The 16,688-nt window shown below is 51.6% G+C and overlaps 1 protein-coding gene across 1 annotated transcript in view; it reads left to right on the forward strand.

The window, feature by feature from the left end:
• Positions 1-16,467, forward strand: part of Phf19 (PHD finger protein 19) — a 19,457-nt gene extending 2,990 nt beyond the window's left edge. The window contains exons 4-15 of the mRNA XM_026789663.1: positions 4,311-4,406; positions 4,775-4,875; positions 5,352-5,500; positions 7,031-7,126; positions 7,825-7,893; positions 7,974-8,094; positions 10,010-10,077; positions 10,548-10,709; positions 11,245-11,332; positions 12,037-12,122; positions 12,987-13,082; positions 14,247-16,467. Of these exons, the coding sequence (XP_026645464.1) occupies positions 4,311-4,406; positions 4,775-4,875; positions 5,352-5,500; positions 7,031-7,126; positions 7,825-7,893; positions 7,974-8,094; positions 10,010-10,077; positions 10,548-10,709; positions 11,245-11,332; positions 12,037-12,122; positions 12,987-13,082; positions 14,247-14,589 (1,475 nt within the window). The 3' untranslated portion in view covers positions 14,590-16,467. The remainder of the gene's footprint in view (positions 1-4,310; positions 4,407-4,774; positions 4,876-5,351; positions 5,501-7,030; positions 7,127-7,824; positions 7,894-7,973; positions 8,095-10,009; positions 10,078-10,547; positions 10,710-11,244; positions 11,333-12,036; positions 12,123-12,986; positions 13,083-14,246) is intronic.
• The last annotated feature ends 221 nt before the right edge of the window (positions 16,468-16,688 follow it).

The raw sequence follows: 16,688 nt of genomic DNA on the forward strand, positions 1-16,688 counted from the left end.
GCTCAGGGCAGATGCGGGAGGGGCTCAGGGCAGATGCGGGAGGGGCTCAGGGCAGATGCGGGAGGGGCTCAGGGCAGATGCGGGAGGGGCTCAGGCAAGGATTGGAACTAAGAGTGCTAGAACTTGGTCTCGGGCCTGGAGTTGGTGTCCTTCCTGAATGTTTGCTGTCTGCTCCTCTAGGACTAGGGAGGAGGAGGAGACCAGAGGACGGGGGTTCAGCTATAGAAGTGAACTGTGTTCCTTATCTGCATGTGAAGAAATTGGTGGGGAATCTTTAAATCTCTACCCCTAGGCAAGGAGGTGGGGGTAAGGCAGAGCCAGGAGAGCGTGAAATGGCCTTGCCTGGATGGAGCTGGGTCAGCTTTTAGGATGAAGGAGAGCTGGGCTGGGTACCACCCGCCTTCAGACAGCTGACACTGTTACAGACATAGCCAGTGGGGATCGTTCAGGCTCTGCAGCACAGATTTGGGTAGTCACTAGTTACAACACCCATGTATTTTTATCATGGAACTCCGTTAACTAACTATGACAACTGGCATGAGAGAAGAACCCTATTAAATATCACACATCCTTAACAGAACAGAGGCAGGTTCTAGTGTCAGACAGCCCCTGCACCATGTTCCAGATCTGTCTCCTACTGGCTACACAGCCTTGAGCTGTGACGTCCCTTTTCTGAGTCCCCATTTCTTCAACTGAAAGGAAGAGACAGTGGAAGTCCAGGCTTCACCGGACAGTTGGGAAGAGTAGATGAGATGATCGTGTAGCTTGCTCAGCTCAGGGCCACTGCGCTGGAGGGGGGCAGTTTCTAAGAATCTACTACTGTGAGGGTGAGTCAAGAGGCTGACCAAATGGACCACACATAGTAGGGCTAAAAACAAAAAAGATTTTTCATCAAAAATCTATGGCCAGGGGAGAATGGTACTTCCCTGTGGTCCTTTTCACCTTAATCTGTTTTCTGTGGATCCAAAGCTATGAGCATCCCCTGCTGGTTATACTTCTAGGAAAAGCATAAAACTCCAACAGCAGAAGAAAGATATTTCTATTTTACAGGGCTTGGGAAGCATCTCACTGTGCCCCACTGGGCACCAGGCATGGGGGAGGGGCACAGCAGGTGTGTAGCCAGGAACAGTCTGACCATATCCAGCCACACACCGGTGACCTCTTGGCATCCCCTGAAATGAGTGCTCCAGGCTGGGCATGACACGGTTATGATGCATCCCTTTATAAAGCAACGGGAGGCTGACTCCATGTGGGTACCACCATCCTTGGGTGTAGAACAAGGCAAGGTCAGCAGATCCATCTTGAACATCTACTGCCTGCCATATACCATGCGGGGCACTTAGGGCACAGAGGTATAACAGTACCATTTCTGCCTTTACAAAACTTTCATCCTAAGGAGGAGGCAGAAGTTCAAGACCAGCCTGAGCCATATAGCAAGACTTTTTCTCAAAACTGTTAAAAAACAAAACGTTGCAGCCTTCTGGAGTAACAAAACAGAAGCAACACATCAAAATGCATGTAAAGGCTGGAAAGATGGCGTAGCGTTAGGAGTGGGTGCTGCTCCTGCAGAACTTGAGCTTGGTTCCCAGCACCCACATCTGATGGTTCACAACCACCTGTAACTCCATCTCATGCGATCTAATGTCTTCTGCCCTCCCTACGGCACCTGCACTCACATCCACACACCCACACACAGACACACATATACCCATAACTAGAAATTAAAAGTCATTTTCACTTCTTGCCTCTTGCTCCTCTCCTACCTCTTCTTTTCTCTCTTGCTTCTCTTGTCCTTTTTGTTTCTTGCCTCTTCTCTGTTCCGTCTGTCTGCCCGCATCCCTCATGTCCCCACCCCAATGCACCTTCTGCTCTCTCACTGTCTCCCTGCACCTCTTCCAATAAGCCTTTTGCGCTAAAAAAAATAAAATAAAATAAAAAATCTTTTTCTGACATATTTAAGGAGAGTGTGGGAAGGTGGGTCAGTCAGTAAAATCTTATCTTGCTGGCACAAGCACCCAGATTTGGTCCCTAGAGCCCACATAAGGAAATGGACATGAGACTAGAGTGATAATCCAGAGGTTAGGAGCACTGGCCACTCTTCCAGAGGACCCACGTGGTGGCTCACAAACATCTGTGAGGGCAGTTCTGGGTGATCCAACACCCTCTTCTGACCACCACCAGCACCAGGCCCACAGGCACCAGGCCCACAAGGCCACACACACATGCATGCAGACAAAACCCATACTGGGAAAGTTGGCATGGTAGTTCACACTTGTAATTCCATAAAGACAGGCAGATACTTGGAGGTCACTGGCCAGTCAGCCTAGTCAGTGATCCCTAGATCTCAGTGAGACACCCCATCTCAAAAAGACAAAATGAGGCAGTGGTGGTGGTACACACCTTTAATCCCAGCACTCAGGATGCAGAGTCAGGCGAGTCTCTGAGTTCGAGGCCAGCCTGGTCTTCAGGGCTAGTTCCAGAACATCCAGGGTTACACAGAGAAACCTGTCTTAGCCCCTGAGCAGTGTGGGCTGCACAATGTGCACCTGCCCGCACATGAAGCTGTATGTGTGTATAGACACTGAAAAGTTGTGTTTGTGGGCAGTGGATGAAGTGGCTCTGCTTTGCCTAGAATGTGTGCAGTCTTAGATTTTATGCCTGGCACCACTGCACACCTCAAAAGGAAGAAATACATTTAACATAACCACGCGAGTACTTCAGATATAAAAATACATTTATTCTTTAACAAAAAAAGACAAATGTGAAAAAAAAAGATTAAGGATGAGCCAGTAAATGAAAAGCCATTCTGTGACTCTGCTTCGGGGGCAGAGAGCATGCCTAGCAAGCACAGGCCCTGGGTCAGAACCCAGCTCCAAAATAAACTAAAACAAAGACATTAACTTGGGCACTCTATCTGGACTTTGATTCAAAACATAAAATTGTAATGACATTTTAATCAGGCATTTGGAAATAAAAGTGACTCCAGGTACTGTTAATAAAGGTTATGAGTGTGTTTATAGGGAGCTCCGATCTGAAGTAGTTATAGAAAAAATGAATGAATGTCTGGGTCTTGAAATAACAAGTGGAGATAGATGTGGAGAGAATATAGTTGGAACAGGGTTTTCTGTGAGTTCACAGTTGATGGGAGCATTGCATTATTATCCTGTAATAAGTGTTTTAACATAAAAAAGTGTCTAGCAGAACAAGTCAGAGTAGGTAAGAGAGGGAGCCAGACATGATCAAAAGAGCAAAGGATTAGCGGTGAGATCGCTGTGGGTTTGAATCCCACTCTCCCACTTCATATCTAAGCAAGGACCTTAACTTCTTGAACCTCAGTTTCTCCATCTTTGGAACGTGTTACCAGACACCTCTGAAAGGCTATGGAGGTTCGGTGAGGCAGCTTTGGGGGCCTGTTGGGAAGAACTCAGTGCACAGCCAGAGTTCACCTCCTGCGCTGTGTTTATTATTGTTGCTTTCATAACGAAGTCCTTGACAGTTTCGTGGCCGTGCAGTATGCAATCCTGTTACTCTCTCTTCAACCTTCCCTGCCCTCCCTTCAACAGTATCGCCCCTTCCCTCCTCTCCACCTATCCCTCTCCCACAGGCGGTCAGTATCTGATGTTGATGGCCCCATTCTCAGGCAGACCCAGTGTAGTCATTTGCAACTGTTAAGAGTTCATGATTGCACCAGGCAGTGGTGGCACACACCTTTGATCCCAGCACTTGGGAGGCAGGGGCAGGCAAATCTCTGTGAGTTTGAGGCCAGCCTGGTCTACATAGTGAGTTTCAGGAAGCCAGGGCTACACAGAGAAACCTTGTCTCCAAAAAGCAAAACCAAGAAACCTAATAAACAAACAAAAAAGAGTTCACGATTGCAGTGGCCATGTCATGCTCAAAGAATAGCAGTTCACAGCCCTTCCAGCTGTCTTATGTTATTTTCTGGGCCCCCTTCCAGTGTTTCATGAGCCTTGAAGGGTATGGTATAGATGTCTTCTTAGAGCTGAGCCCTCAACAGTAACTTTTCTCAGCATCTTGTACAGCTGTTTCTCGGCAGTTCACAGGAAACAGACACCTCTCTATAACTGTCTATGAGTACAACGTATATTTAGAATAGTAATTGTCTATGTGTAAATGTATATTTAGAAGGCAGTTCAACGCTGTGACAACTTAGCTAAACAACAGAATTAGGTTTCCTAGTAGGAGGCCTGTGAGCTCTGCCAGTTCCAAGCACAGATTACCTCCCAGTCTGGGATTTTGACTTTTTCTTGGTCCTGTGAGCTGGAGCCAAGTTGAGAGGACTTCTTTTTCAGCCGGTGTTCCAGGAGAGGAGCCCAAGTGTGACATCTGCCTGGGGAAGACATCAGGGCCAATGAATGAGATCCTCATCTGTGGGAAGTGTGGCCTGGGTGAGTGGGCGAACAGGGAAGGCCGTGACTAGTGGGTCCCTCCCCCACTCACTTGCTGAGGTCCCATCTGCCTTCCTGTTTCTCCTCTGTCCCTGAGACAGGTATCCCTGCCTTGGGGAAAGCTGAGAAAGAGCAATGAGAAATCCAGTTTGGGGAGGCACTGAAGCCCATCCTTGGTTCCTCTAGAAGTGGCCAATACTGTCTGTTAGTCCCTCGTTGGGTACCAGCGTGGCTCCTGGTTGGGTACCACCAGCCAGTAGCCAGGAAGCTGGCAGGCAGCGCTCCCTAGGGCTTGCCATAGCTAACCTCCCTGCCCTTGGCCCACTAGCCTTGGGCCCAAGTACTCACTGTCCCCTCCTTTGCCCTAGGTTACCACCAGCAGTGCCACATCCCGGTGGCAGGCAGTGCCAACCGGCCCCTCCTCACTCCATGGTTCTGCCGACGCTGCATCTTTGCCCTGGCTGTGAGGGTGAGCACTCCCCTTTCCCCAGCCCCTGCCTTTGTACCTCCCTGCCTACTGGGCAGACCAGAGCCTCACAGACTCAGGCCCCAGCACCCATCACTGACTCATCACTTGGGCCTTAGAGACTCAGTATGCACTGCCATCTTCTAGCTCTCTGTCCTAGGCCAGTTTTCAGAGCCTCTCTAAACCTCAGCTTCCCCAACCATAAAATGGGCACCCAATAAAGGGTGGTTTGCTAAAGGACAACACTATTTACATGCCCCTTATGCGTGGTTAATTATTGTCTGTGTTGTGCTTACTATGCTACTAATGCTATTAATATCTTTGAAGGAGACAGGATGGATTTAGGATTGGTGAGAAAAAGCTCCTTGCTTTTCTGATGCTCATAAAATGCCTGGGTCTCCCCAACCCTGGCAGTTTTTCTCCTGATAGCTGTGTGCTAACACGAGTAGTTGGTGACCTGGGCCCTGTTTTTCCCCCAGAAAGGAGGTGCGCTGAAGAAAGGCGCCATCGCCAGGACGCTGCAGGCGGTGAAGATGGTGTTGTCCTACCAGCCCGAGGAGCTCCAGTGGGACTCGCCCCATCGCACCAACCAGCAGCAATGCTACTGCTACTGCGGCGGACCTGGAGAGTACGGAGGCAGGGCGGGGCACTGCGGGAGACCGGGTGGGCTGACAGGCGCCGTGAGTGACAGCCCGACACAAGAGCCCGACCTCACTGGGCGGGGTCTGAGTGACAGCTCGGGGGGTGGGACCTGAGTGTCTGGAGGGCGGGTCTGGATTGACAGCTGTGGGGCGGGTCCTAGAGTGACAGGACAGCTAGGAGGCGGGGTCTGAGCGTCAGGCTGTGAAGGCGGGACCTAAAGGGGTGGACCCAGGGTAACAGCCTCAGTATCAGCCTGTGGAGGTGGATCTTGAAGGGGCGGACCCAGAGTGCCAGCTCTGGGGCCAGATCTTGGGGAGACAGACCTGGAGTGACAGTCGCGAGGGCGGGGTCTAAGTGTCAGGCCGTGGAGAAGGGAACTGGAGAGGCAGATCGCTGTCATTTTAGGGAGAGCAGATTCTAATGTTGACCGTGTCACTCTGCAGGGGTGGGGATTTGGGAGGGAGACCTAGAGTGGTCGGTGGGGACCAGGCTTCTAGGGGCGGGTCAGGCAGGTCGGATGGCAGCGAAAAGGCAGGTATGAGTCAAGGAGCCTAAAGGGGTGGTCCTTGAAAGTGAGAACCTGTCCAGAGGGTAGTGGAGAGTAGAAGGCAGAGTGATTTTCTTTTCTAGAGCCACCAAGGGCCTAGGCCTGACAGAGATGTCCATAACTGGCACAGCACCTAGCCAGCTCTGCCTCCCTGATTCTCGGTTCATTTATTAGTTTTTTCTTGTGCGCTTGTGAGCAGAGGTAACATTAAGACTCACAGGAGCTGGGAATTGATACTGTTGCTGCTGCTGGTGGTAGTGCTGCCAGGAAGTAGAGGTCAGGGAAACAGGTGGGTGCCCTGGCTTCCTGGAGACCTCCGGCAGGGCAGGGTCAGTGCTGGAGTCATGAAGGACAGTCTTGCCTGCTGTAGGCAGGATCTGGTCTTGCTTGTCCACCTGAGCATCCATAGACAATTGAATTTGCTCCTTTGGGCTATCTACAATAAAGGCAGGGTCTCTACCCTCTGTGGAAGGCAGACAGCCCGCTTCCCCTGCCCTGAGTCTGAGGGCCAGCTCTAATTATCTAGAGATTATAACTACTCTGTTTGAACTGCTTCATCTCTCAAATGGGCTTAGTTACCTTAATTACCCATGAGCTTCCCAGTATCCTGGAAGACCTAATGAATGACAGATGAAAAACAGTGTACGGAAACCTATATGACATTAATAAGTCGGTGCTTCCCAATGTTTAATGCAGCAGTTGTTTAAAAATAAATAAATGCACTTCCAAAAGTCTCCTTTGAAAACTAAGCCAGATCTGAAGCCAAGCAGGGAATGTGCGTGTTAACCCTGTGTACATTGAGGCCAGTGCCAATGGTGCATTTTTTCTTCTAGTAGATGCAAGATCCAATGAGGTGACGTAGCTCTGGCTTCACGGTGCTTGGTCCCTGTGGGCAATGGTCCTCTTCCCCGTCTCTGTGGGGGGGAGCCTGGCCATGATGGGGTTGACCCAGCCCTTCTGTGTCTGCAGGTGGTACCTGAGGATGCTACAGTGTCGCCGCTGCAGGCAGTGGTTCCATGAAGCTTGCACACAGTGCCTTAATGAGCCTATGATGTTTGGAGACCGGTAGGTGCTGACTGGGCATAGCGGACAGCAGCAATCTTCTCAGATCATCTGCCAGACCCTACAAAGGAGGTCTGTCATAGCCTATGCTGTCTACAGGAACAGCTCAAGATAAAAGAGACACTAGCTATGCTAGGCCGAGAGATGATAAAGGAACACACTCGGCTACATGCCTAGCTTCCCCTGATGTGTGCGGAACCCTAAGCAAATTCCTGCCTTCACTAAGCTCCAGTCTCTACAGATGTCTCAGGACAGAGAGTCTCTACCTTAGCCTTACCATGTTACCATAGAAGCCATGAGGGAAATGGGTGGCTTCTAGTTAGTAGCACTAAGCTAATGGGAGGCATTATATACAAAATCAAATATTATGCATTTTTAAGTCATGGCTGGTGGTTAGCGTGTGTGTGTGTGTGTGTGTGTGTGTGTGTGTGTGTGTGAGCATGTGTGCGTGTGTGTCAGAAGAGACAATGGTGACCACTACAGCCCAACCTCTCTATGAATGGAGCCTAATGCTAAGGCAGCAATATTCGGAGAGGGGTCAGGGATAGCGACATATTCCTTGGTCCCTCTTCCCTATACCCCTCAGAGGCTGACAGCCCAGGAGTGGATGCCGACCGTGAGGAAGCAGGTGGGAGTGAGGGGGTGGCCGAGGCTGAGGGTCAGGTGCCTTCCCACCACAGCCCCTTCTTGCCTACCCCCAGGTTCTACCTGTTCTTCTGCTCCGTGTGTAACCAAGGCCCGGAGTATATCGAGAGACTGCCCCTGCGATGGTGAGAAGATGGGACTGTCCCCAGCAGCTCCTCCCTTTCCCTCTGCCCCGCCCTCACTTGGCCCTTGCCTTCCTGCCCAGGGTGGACATAGTTCACCTGGCCCTCTACAACCTGGGAGTACAGAGTAAGAAGAAGTACTTTGACTTCGAGGAGATTCTGGCTTTTGTTAACCAACACTGGGAGCTCCTGCAGCTTGGCAAGGTATGTGAGGCTTCGGTGCCAGAGATACCTGCTGGGGACCCTGCAGGGCAGGGTAGCATATATACAGATATCTGACTCTCATCCTTACGCTGCAGTTCCTTGAGTCAGAGCTTCCGAGCCTGTGCTGGGGAAGGGGCTTTGGTCTCCAGTTTGAGCAGTGGTCTTCTGGGGCTTCACTGACTCAGCTTGGGGAGCTGAGTCACTGCACCAAGTGAGGCTGGAGCGGGACTCTCCGCTACGGTATTTGGCCCACACAAGATTTCCTGGCTAGGTTGGAAAGTACAGTGTGTTTGTCTTCTGCTGATCTGGTTCGGTGTTGTGTTTCCAGGGCCCTTAGTGCCCGTAAATAACAGACTTTGACACTGGCAGAGCTGGGGAGACCTAGCCACCTCTGCGGGGCTATGTAGACCTCTGCCCTAACGACTTCCTGGATGAGATGTCTCCCACTCGGTACCCAAAACTTCTTTGATGAGGCAGGGTTGTACAAAACAAGCAAGGGTCTTTGAGATGGCTCAGCAGATAAGGGTACCCGCTGCCAAGCTTGAATTCAATCTTCAGGACCCACGTAGTGGAAGGAGAGAATTGACCCATGCCCCAAGTTGTCTTCTGACCTCCACAAATGTGTCATGGCATGTACATGCTATACACACACACACACACACACACACACACACACACAAGTGTAATCTGAAAAAAATAAATAGGTAATTCTTACGTATAGCATGCAGTTGTATATAATGTCTCCATTTATAGTGTTTGGTAAGCTATAAGACACAGAAAGCCTTGAAGGTTAGAGTCAGCATTTTTTTTTAAGATTTATTTAATGTGAATGAGTGTTTTGCTCACATGTACGTTTGTGTACTACACACGTGCCTGGTGACCACAGATGCCATAAGGAGGTGGTTGGTCCCCTGCAAGTGGAGTTATGAATGAATCTTAACTACCATGCTGGTGGTGGAAATCAAAGCCCAGGTCCTCTACAAGAACACGTGATAGTGACCCCTGAGCCACCTCTCTAGCCCCTAGAGGTGGTATTTTTTTCATAACTTCCCTGGCTTATAGAAATCATGCATAGGCACGAGAAGATGACTCAGCAGCTAAGAGCACTTACGCTGCCTGTGCGAGACCCAGCTCCGTTCCCATCACATGCCAGCTCACAACTGTCTGTAGCTGCAGTTCCAGGGACCCAGCACCCTCCTCTGACCTCCACGAGCACTACATACACGGTACACATACAAACATGCAGGTAAACACTCAGAAAATAAAAATTAATATGTTTTTAAAAACAATATGTTTCTAATAGAAAGGAAATTTTAAATTATCAAAACAGAAGTATACTTTGAAAGGATCCATATTTTCACTACTCAGGAGGAATACGTAGAATTAAAGCATGGGTATATCCTGCTCCTTAGCTTTTTTATGGTTCCCATGAAACAGTATATGCTTTTTTAGATCCTCTCTTTTATGTGGTTCCAGATTATTGATGTTTTCATAACCTTTTAAATAGCCGCACTTAATGTACTCTCTGGTTGGGCACTTTTGTGTGTGAAATTTCATCCGTGTCCCATACTTTATCTGTGTCATTGATCCCATTGGGTGGCATTACTGGTCTAGAGTGCAGCCATTTTAAAGCAGCACTGGGGAATGAACCCAGGGCCTTGTGCATGATAGGCAAACAGTCTCCCACCGGACTGCAGCCACAGCCCTGTAAAGTTCCTGAAGCCCTGGGGCCAGGAGTTTTCCTCTGTGGTACAGGCGGGCAAAAGAGCTCAGAGAGGTAAAAAGACTGTGAGCTAATGGCTCTTACCTAGAGGATGAGGCATCCGATGGCAGCGGTGGGCGGGGTGGGGGTCAGGCTCGTGCCTCCTCTGATGCGTGTGTATGGCTGACTGGCCTGCCGGCCTGCTTCCCTTAGCTCACCAGCACCCCTGTGACAGATCGAGGACCTCAACTCCTCAACGCTCTCAACAGTTACAAAAGCCGGTGAGTGCAGGGGGCGGGGGGCGGGGGGGGAGGGCGGAAGGAGAGCTGCGGGACTCACAGGTGGGGTCTCAGTCTGAAGGCTCCCCCTACCGTGTAGCCTCTCTGCTCCCTGCCTGGCTCCTCCTCCTCCCACTCTCCCTCCTACCCATTGGTTGGCTGGTTGCTTTTTGAGACAGGGTCTCTCTCTGGCACAGGCCCAAACTCTTGCTCCTCCTGCTCAGCCTCCTAAGTGCTGAGTTCACAAGGGCGTGCCACCACATCCGGTGAATCCTGCACTTTGTTCCCGTCATTCCCTCTGCCTCTTGTTTCCCGGCTTCATGCATTTTGTTCTTCAACCAGAATATATGCAGGGAGGCACTTGACCCATTCCTGGCTGGGGGCTGGATTCATTCTGTGGACAGGGAGGTCGTCGGCCTTGCTGGTCACCTGCTCCACTCTGACAGCCCGGACCCCTTTCCTGCCCACCCCAGGTTCCTGTGTGGCAAGGAGATCAAGAAGAAAAAATGCATCTTCCGCCTGCGCATCCGCGTCCCACCCACCCCTCCGGGAAAGCTGCTTCCCGACAGGGGGCTGATGCCAAGTGAGGGAGGGGCTTCTGAGCTGCTTCGTAAGAGAGGAAAGAGCAAGCCCGGGTCAGTGCTGGTGAAGGGGCTGTGGCTACAGCCAGCGTGGGTTGTCTGTCCAAGCTCCCAGCTCCCTCCTGCAGGTGGGAGAAGGCTATGCAATGGGCCCAGTGGTATAGTGGCCCCACTGTAAGCCTGGGGTCCCTAGTCCCAGCAGGGTCCAGCTCTAGGCACTCTGGGAGAGCTAGTGAGAAGCTCAGACTCCTCATTTCCTAGCTCCAGGGAAGCCTCATCCTGGGACCCAGTCCTGCTGCATTAGGGCTGGGCAGAGAAGGTTCACAGAGTGTGATATGCCCTCATTCTCCTGGCTGGGCACAGCCTCCTCTCTAGGGGCACAAGGGCAAGGACCTTTTCTTTTTCACTTTCTAAAGCCACTCCACATTCACTGCCCCTGGGGCGGCTCCCAGGTTCACTCTGCCCTGTCCAAACCCTCCTGACCCCATACTGGCCACTGTCCCCAGCATTCCTGAGGCTTCTCACACTGAACCCCTCCCTGGCCCTCCAGCTCTGACAAGGCCACCCTCTCCCTTTTCTGTCTCCACAGTTTGTTGCCTCATGAATCCCAGCAGCAGAAAAGGCGAGTTTATAGAAGAAAAAGATCAAAGTTTTTGCTGGAAGATGCTATTCCCAGTGTTAGTTCCTGGTTTCTTATTCTCCAGTTCCACGTGCAGGGACAGCATACACTAAGGGGTCCTGTACTGTACCCAAAACTGTCCACTTTCAGTTACAGAGAAACAGGGAAGAGACGGGCACCCTAAGACCACAACTGCCTTATCTACCCCAGGTTCTCCTGAGGGCACAGGGGTGGGGCATGGGTAGATAATATCCTGGTCCCAGTTTGGACAAAACGGGGCTGTTTGGGGGCAGCAGCTTTCTAGACTCCACTTCGAGGCAGTGGCTGAGCCCAGCCTAGAACCATCGCAGCACATTTTCTTGTTTGATTATCCTCATTGAAACTCTCCTTGTGGGCTGAAGTGTTAACCATGCCTCGGCTCTCCAGCACTTTACAGTTTGCAGTACACTTTCACCACAGCCTTGAGTCCTAACGGTGCTTCCTGTGAGCTCTGAGTAAGGCCGGCTCTGAGCTTGGCATTGGAAGCAACTGAGACCCAGAGAGGAGGATGGAAGTCAGACAGATGGCTGGAGAGGAGGTCAGGACTAGAATACAGGGTGGCTTGGCTCTCTGGTCACAGATTACAGTCAGGAAGAAGTGGCCGACTTTACCCAAGGGATCAGCAGCCTTAGCATCCCATATACCTCTCAGCTGGGGATAAGGCTGCTTGGGGGGGTTGGGTCTATTGTCCTGTGACTGATCCTATCTCTTTTATGTCTACAGAGTGACTTCACTTCTGCCTGGAGCACCAACCACCACCTGGCCAGTATATTCGACTTCACTCTGGATGAAATTCAGAGTTTAAAAAGGTACCTGATACTCTAGAGCTGAAGGCGGGGCTCCACTCCCCAGCATGAAGAAGGCACACATCCTGAGGTTGTAGACACTCTCTTCCCGGGCCTTCTGAAACTTCAGCTAGAAGATCCAGGATGCACAGGGCTACCTGAGACTCTGTGGTACACAGCTTGCAGCATAGCGCTCTCTGCCCTCCAAAGCGGTGGTCCAGGTGCCCCACCTCTCTCCCCGCTTCCCCTGCCTCACACCTCAGACGGACAGTCTATGGCTACCTTCTCACTGTGGTTACATTAAGGCCTCTGCCCTCCCCCATCCCCAAAATCAGGGTGTTTCTTCCTCAGGAAGCCCTCACTGGCCCTCCCGGACTGTGCTAGAAGCCTGCTTAGAGCTCATAGCACCCCTATTTGGGTGATTCAAGGGCAATGACTTCATCTTTTACCTCTCTGTTCCTAAAATCACTGAGGACCACTGAGGCCATAGAGCAGGAATGGGGGCATTTAGAGTGAGCCGGGAACTCTGCTCCATGTCTACCAGTTCTAACTGTGCAGTGGTAGCTAAATTCCTTAGCCCCAAGCCTCCTCAAGCACTTTGTACCTGCGAAACTTCGCACAAGTGCCTGATGGCTCTTGAACTGTGTCACCAAGTGTGTCCATCACCAGGAGAGGTTGGTCAGGGCAAGTTTTGTTGACTCCCAACTTCGAAGACTAAACGGGTGGAAAATAAGACAGGGCAGGTCTAGGATGAGAAGATGGTCTCCGCTGGATGGAGGATGCCTATCAGAGCCACAGAAGGCAGAGAGGCTCCCAGGGACCCCGAGGGCCAGGCTGGAGGCCTTGCTGAGCCTGGCCAGCAGCAGGCGTGTCTTCTCTTCCTCTCAGTGCCAGCTCAGGCCAGACCTTCTTCTCAGATGTGGACTCCACCGATGCCGCCAGCACCTCTGGCTCTGCCTCCACCAGCCTCTCCTACGACTCCAGGTGAGCTTTGCCGGGACAGCGGTCCCCAGCTTATCCACCTCCCACTGATGGATGAAGATTTATTCTGCACTTCCAGGTCTTGAGATAGAGAGGTGGGGGAGGGGGCTGGTCTTCTGTGCCCGAGTCTGCTCTGGACCCTCTATTCCAAGTTACCAGGGTGGAAGCTGAAGTTACCTTCTGCTTGGGACAGTCTTTGCCTGCAATGACTGTGTGATCCCTCTAGTCAAGCAATCTAGTTCTGGGACTGCTCGATTAGAGTTCTTTCAGAGCCTCTGGGCCTCTGTGTGTCTGCCTCAGACTGCCTCCTGCTCTCAGGTCCTGGCTGTCTTGTTTGTATTTCAGGGTCTCTAAGAGGAAAATTCATTTATTTTAAGCCTATGTAGAGGGCAGACTGTAGGGGAAGGCAAAAGACCCTGGGGAGTCTGACTAAGTTGGACACGGCCCCCTCTGCACGCTGGCGCCTCTGTCTTCTAGAGTGTGGAGAGACTTTGTGGGGGTAGCCTTAAGACTGCAGTGTCTATAAAGATGGGAACTGTTCTCTACTCTCACTGTCGCTGCCTGGGTGTCCTTCTCGGCTGTGCCTCTGGAACTTTAATTTGGGTTCTAAGGATCAAAGCCGAGCTTCGTGCACCCTAGGGAAATACCCTAACCCTGAGCTACACACCCCTCGTCTTCCCGTTTCTTTGGTTTCTCGCTAGTGTTTCAGGTCGTGGCAGACATATCTTGGCATCCCTTAGTGTGCAGCTCGTCTCGCGTATCTGTTGTGCTAACAACCCCTGCTGTGTGGTACAAGGTCCTTCAGTTCCCGTCCCTGTATAGCTCATCCAACCCATACAAAGAACCAGGTGGCTAAACAAGGCCTCTGCACTATTGGGACTTCAAAAGTATACACAACAGTGACCCAACCTCCCAGATACAAAGAACATATGCTTCAAAGTTGAACATATCCGGGTTTGAATCCTGGCCTTTGTCCTCCCCAGCTGATTTCTTCTCTGCAGCCTCAGTTTCCCTATTACAGAACTACTGTGTAGTTTGAGCAAGATAATTCGTGCCCAGGGTCTGGCACAGTACCTAAGAGTACCTGTCTGGCTTGGTACCTAAGAGACTCCCAAGGTGAGGAATCTAATAACTGCTCCAACTCATCCCTCTCCCCTCCTGATACAGATGGACAGTAGGCAGCCGCAAGAGGAAGCTGGCAGCCAAAGCGTACATGCCCCTGCGGGCAAAGCGTAAGGCGGCCAAGCTGGATGGACGCTGCCCCTCAGACAGTAGCGCAGAGGGAGCTCTGGGCCCTGAGCCGCCAGATGAAGGCATTGACAGCCACACGTTGGAAAGCATCAGTGAAGATGACTCCTCCTTGTCCCACCTCAAGTCATCTATCACCAACTATTTTGGGGCAGCTGGGCGGTTGGCCTGTGGAGAGAAGTATCAAGTGTTGGCTCGGAGGGTCACGCCTGAGGGCAAGGTTCAGTACCTGTTAGAATGGGAGGGGACAACCCCTTACTGACTAACCCTCAGGGGCTGCCTAGATCCCTGGAAACCAAAGGAGGGACAGAGAAGCCATTGGCTCCCTGTTTTCTCCAGGCTGGGGTGGTGGAAGGGAAGCAGGACAGAGCCATAAGGGCCTGGCTGTAGTCCTGCCTGCTGCCTGCCAGGCCAAAGTCTGTGCTGCTGTACCAATTGCCTGTGTCTCCAAGACCCCAGTGACTCTTTCTCATTGTACGCTCCACACCCCTCAAACTGTTTATTGGTCCCTCTGGTTCCAAAATACCCTGGCTGTGACCCCTCCTGATCCTGAGGCCTAAATCTGTTTGTCATTGTCCCCAGCTCTCCATCTTTTTACCTCACCGATTTTGGGTATTTGTGTGGTCACACATCTGCCATGTGCACGTGTGCATCTGTCCCTCACTGGATTGTCTTCACTGGGTTCTCACTGGACCCCGAGGATCTCCCATTTTCTCACCAATACCCCTAAGGCCAGGAGGATAGGGGTGTCTGAGAAAGTTCAGAGTGCCTGGGACCCAAAACCTGGGGGTAATGAACTGGGTCTCTGATGAAGAGGCCAGCAGCAGGGTCCTTTAAGGAGGCTCAGAGGAGAGACTACATGAGTCAGCTCTGAGGGTCCCAGAAGCTTGTCCCCAGCAATAACCCTTCACTGCCGTTATGGAGGACAGCCTGGCCTTGCTGCACAGAGGTGTTCTTAAACACTGAGATCTCAGAGGAAATGATGGGGAGCCAAGCCAGGTCAGACTGAATCTCAAGACTCATCACAAGGTCCCACACCACACCACTGTGTGTACAGACACACGGTCACATTCCCACGCCCTCCTGGCACCCTGGCTCCTGTCCTTGGCCCCTTCCAGGGGTACATGCTGCAATTAAATGTGAAAACCAAACACTTGACCCAACAGAGAAGCACAAAAGACCCCCCTCTTCTGCAGAGCACCTGCCTCGCCCTGGAACTGACAATCACTTTGGGGACAGGCTGGGGTTTTTCAAGGGCCTGAATCGTTCCTTCCCTTCAGAAAGGAAGCTTTTGTCGTTGATGGTATAAATAGAACCCTTAAAATGGACAAACAGCCCTATCTGGAGGGAAACCATAATTAGGAGGTGGGCAAGGAGCCATTAGTTTGCCTGCAGAGATATTAGAAACTGACTCACTTGGTTGGAAAGAAGAAGTGCCTTGGGGTGGGAGGCAGGGACAGCAGATTGGGACCAGCCTCACTGCTGCAGTGGCTTCCAGCTGGGCGGGGCTTTGCATGCTGCCAGCTGGAAGGTGAAAATGAACAGCGTGGGGACATTAGTCCTAGGTCAGGGGCTGATGTTTCCATGAGTAGGCCTGACCCCTCCATACCTGCCTGTGAGCATTCAGGGGTCCCAGAAGTTAGATGGCCTTTGCCTTAAACCTCAGCAACTGTAGTGCCTTGCAAAGGGACGTCTCCTCTCACTCTGGGCACAGCCGCTCGTTTCCCTCTGCTTCCCTGTCATGTCTGAGGCAAGGATGAGCAGATGGGCGCTGGTCCCAGTTCTCAGTCTCACAGCTGCTGCCATTGAGGTCCCCCAGCGGGGCCAGGTGGAAGGAGAGTTGTGAGGCCAACTCCCAGGCTGGCGGTAGTGTGGGAACTGGGGTCAGATTTGTGGCCTCCTGTTAGCTTCAGTGAGCACGCCAACCTGCAACATCTGCCTTCCAGGCTGGTGGGAAAAACGGAGAGCAAGGCTGCCCCTCCCTACTGGGCCTGAGGAGCAGGAAGGTGGTGGTGGAGGGGGGTGATAGCACAAGGCCTGACCAGGTCACCAACGTTTTACTCCCACAAGATAATGGCTGCATTACTGTCAACTGACAGTATAACCCTGTGCACCTTTGAAAAGATTTTGGTTTTTGAATTGCTGCTTTTAATAATATTTGTTATATTAAAGTTATAATCGTGTCTGGTTTGCAGTGTAAGTGTGTCCTTGGAAAGCCTGTATGCCCTGGCCCGCTGCTCCTGGCTTCCTGGAGGTTAGGCTGCTGGGGGTGAGCCCAGCTGTCGACCACCCAGCCACCCCGCATTCTCATCTCTGTTCTCAGCAGTGTTCCCATCATTATTGCCCTTTGATAATGCGGAA

Source organism: Microtus ochrogaster, chromosome 4, assembly GCF_000317375.1.
Source record: "Microtus ochrogaster isolate Prairie Vole_2 chromosome 4, MicOch1.0, whole genome shotgun sequence".
Taxonomy (NCBI): domain Eukaryota; kingdom Metazoa; phylum Chordata; class Mammalia; order Rodentia; family Cricetidae; genus Microtus; species Microtus ochrogaster.